At 32.4% G+C, this 2634-nt stretch overlaps 1 protein-coding gene across 1 annotated transcript in view; it reads left to right on the top strand.

Annotated features, from left to right (window-relative positions):
* Positions 1–1235: 1235 nt before the first annotated feature.
* The window catches only part of mep1a.1 (meprin A, alpha (PABA peptide hydrolase), tandem duplicate 1), a 13598-nt gene continuing 12199 nt past the window's right edge, over positions 1236–2634 (top strand). The window contains exons 1-5 of the mRNA XM_014021596.1: positions 1236–1532; positions 1622–1646; positions 1735–1779; positions 1862–1902; positions 2130–2205. Of these exons, the coding sequence (XP_013877050.1) occupies positions 1479–1532; positions 1622–1646; positions 1735–1779; positions 1862–1902; positions 2130–2205 (241 nt within the window). The 5' untranslated portion in view covers positions 1236–1478. The remainder of the gene's footprint in view (positions 1533–1621; positions 1647–1734; positions 1780–1861; positions 1903–2129; positions 2206–2634) is intronic.

Raw genomic sequence — 2634 nt, forward strand, 5'->3', positions numbered from 1 at the left:
AGTGAGCCCTGTGACCCTGGAAGGAAGAAGCAGGTATAGATAAAAGATGGATGTTTGGCACGTTACAAACAGGTTAGACCTAACCCTAACAACCCAGTGGTTTCAAATATACTTTTTTACACTAAAATATGATTTAAATATGAAGTAAGGCAATAATATGTACAATATTTGAAATTTGGCATATATCAATAATTTAGAGGGTTGGCGTCATTTGCTTCTAGAATGAAAAAAAGATGACACTGTACATCTTATCTTATGTTTTTTAATTAGTAGAGTGTCTGAAGATATTTTTGGTGCAGTTTGGTGCCAGTTTAGGAAATACTGACAGAACAGCTGGGCCTGGTTTTCAAAAAAGCTCAAATTTTGACACTTTTTGTGGATGCCAGCTGTAAATGGCTTTATAAGTTTAATATTAGTTACCTGGATTTAATTAAGCAATCAGTTTTTTAACATTTTGGTACCAAAAAACCAGATCTGAAGCAAAAGATCTGGCAATGGTCAGATATAGACAGTCAAAGCCATGATTTTTAGCATTAATCTTGAATTCTGACTTTGGGTCTGGGAGAAATTTTATAGGAAATGAGTTTTTATACCATGAAGGGATGTACTTTGATGGGGTACCAATAAAATTGCTGGTACTTTTTATGCATGGTCTATCTCTTGGACTATTATGGACGTATTTTATTACAATAACAATAAAGCTCTGTTTTGTCGTTTCTGACAAGTACGTCAGGATAATATTCTTAACTTTTTGTAAGATCATTACTTTCTGGCTAAACACTTATCCAATGCCACTCAGTGATGCATTCATTACCACCTGAAAACTAKGAATTTTAACTGTCCAAAAGAAGAAAAAAAAAAGAAGTTGCCCAGGACCACACTGAACACAACTAAATTCAGCAACATATTCTGTTTTTTGCCTTGAACGTGCCAAGTCTGAAGGTGGCTTTCAGGATTTACATACAACATTAATTTTTGTCTTGATTTTTTTTAATTAAGATGACTTATTTTAAATTGCGTCCATATACTGACTTTAAATGATCTGCAATTAGGGACAGCTGGCAACCATTCTTAGCTGTGGCAGCCATCTCGAATTTGATTGATTCCACTTTCAAAAGTTCCTGAAAGTTTCATCAAAATCAGTCCAGTGGTTGAAAACAAATTTTGTTAATGATATAGACAAACAAAAACACACTTTTGCCTTCATCAGCAATAATAATTTTATTTTGATAATCAGGATTTAAAATAATGTTTTGCTGCTAAATTTTAATGCAATTTAGAAATGCCATCAGATATTAACGATCAGATGATAAATAAGTGCAGTTTACCACTATCTGTTCATGTAAAAACACTGTAATCAGTAACAGATATGAGTCAAAGTCCTTTAGTTACTCTTTAGAACCACTAAAACTTCATCCACATCAGCATCTGAATTTAATCCTAACGAGCAGCATTTACAAGCTGAGCTCTGAAGGATAATGGAAAGGATTCTCTTATTGCTGGGGCTCACTGCCTTTGCCTCATCTTTCACTGTAAGTACCAAAACTTTATAGTTTAGAACATTATTGCCAAAAAAAAAAAAAAAACAGCACAGACTGAAATGTTTTTATTTTTGTTGCAGATTCCACAGTCACATGTGATACATGGTATAGAAAATGTCAATATAAGTTCATTTTAAAACAAAGAACATTTGTGAGACATGTGAAAACACTGATCCATGTTGTGTATTTACAGAGGTGTATGAGAATGGTGAGGATGACAACCCAATTTTAAACAAGGGTAAGCATCATTGTTTGATAGTTTTGTATTTTTCTATTCTAATTTAAACAAAATGTATGATTTTATGTTGCAAATGTGACAGATTCAGATACCAGCCTCTTTGAAGGAGATATTTTGATTTCAGTAAGTTGTTATTGATTTTGTCACTTTGCTCATAATAAATATAATAATAAACCACTTCTTAATTGTTTTATTAGCAGCTGTTAATCATTGTCGTCTTGAGTAACTGCAGTGCAATTATAATTTTAGATAATGAAATGAATTTTGTAATACGTTCTTTGATTCGCCTTGATATAGTTTTTTATTACACTTAATTTAAGTGACTTATTAACTCCACTTTCATGCCACAGAATGAAAAAAATGCACTAAGTGACAAAAGATACAGATGGAAATTCCCAATTCCTTACATTCTTGGTGATGATTTAGGTGAGTTATTTTTGACATTTTAACCACTTTGAACCACTGTTTTGGTTGACTTCAAATACTTTATTGTCAGTATGGGCTTTTTGCTTTTACAGAATTACACAACACAGTGTTATCAGCACAAAAAACTAAACAAAGATAGCGTAGACAGAAAAGTAAATAACCTAATGATAGAAGAAAAACAAGATAATAAAATGAATGGCCATAAATTGAGTGCTGGGAATAACGTCAGAGATTACAGTATTTGAATGAAGTTAAAATAGTTCTAGAGAAAAAAAACAAGGACTCACTTAAACATTTTATTTATTTATTTTGTTTTTAAGGTATTTACATAATTATCAGGTTGGGCTGCAGTAGCCGGTTGGTTAGACTTTCAGTCTCGTAATCTTGGTGTGTGTGTGTGTGTGTGTGTGTGTGTGTGTGTGTGTGTGT

This window comes from Austrofundulus limnaeus, unplaced genomic scaffold (genome assembly GCF_001266775.1).
Source record: "Austrofundulus limnaeus strain Quisiro unplaced genomic scaffold, Austrofundulus_limnaeus-1.0 Scaffold298, whole genome shotgun sequence".
Lineage (NCBI taxonomy): Eukaryota > Metazoa > Chordata > Actinopteri > Cyprinodontiformes > Rivulidae > Austrofundulus > Austrofundulus limnaeus.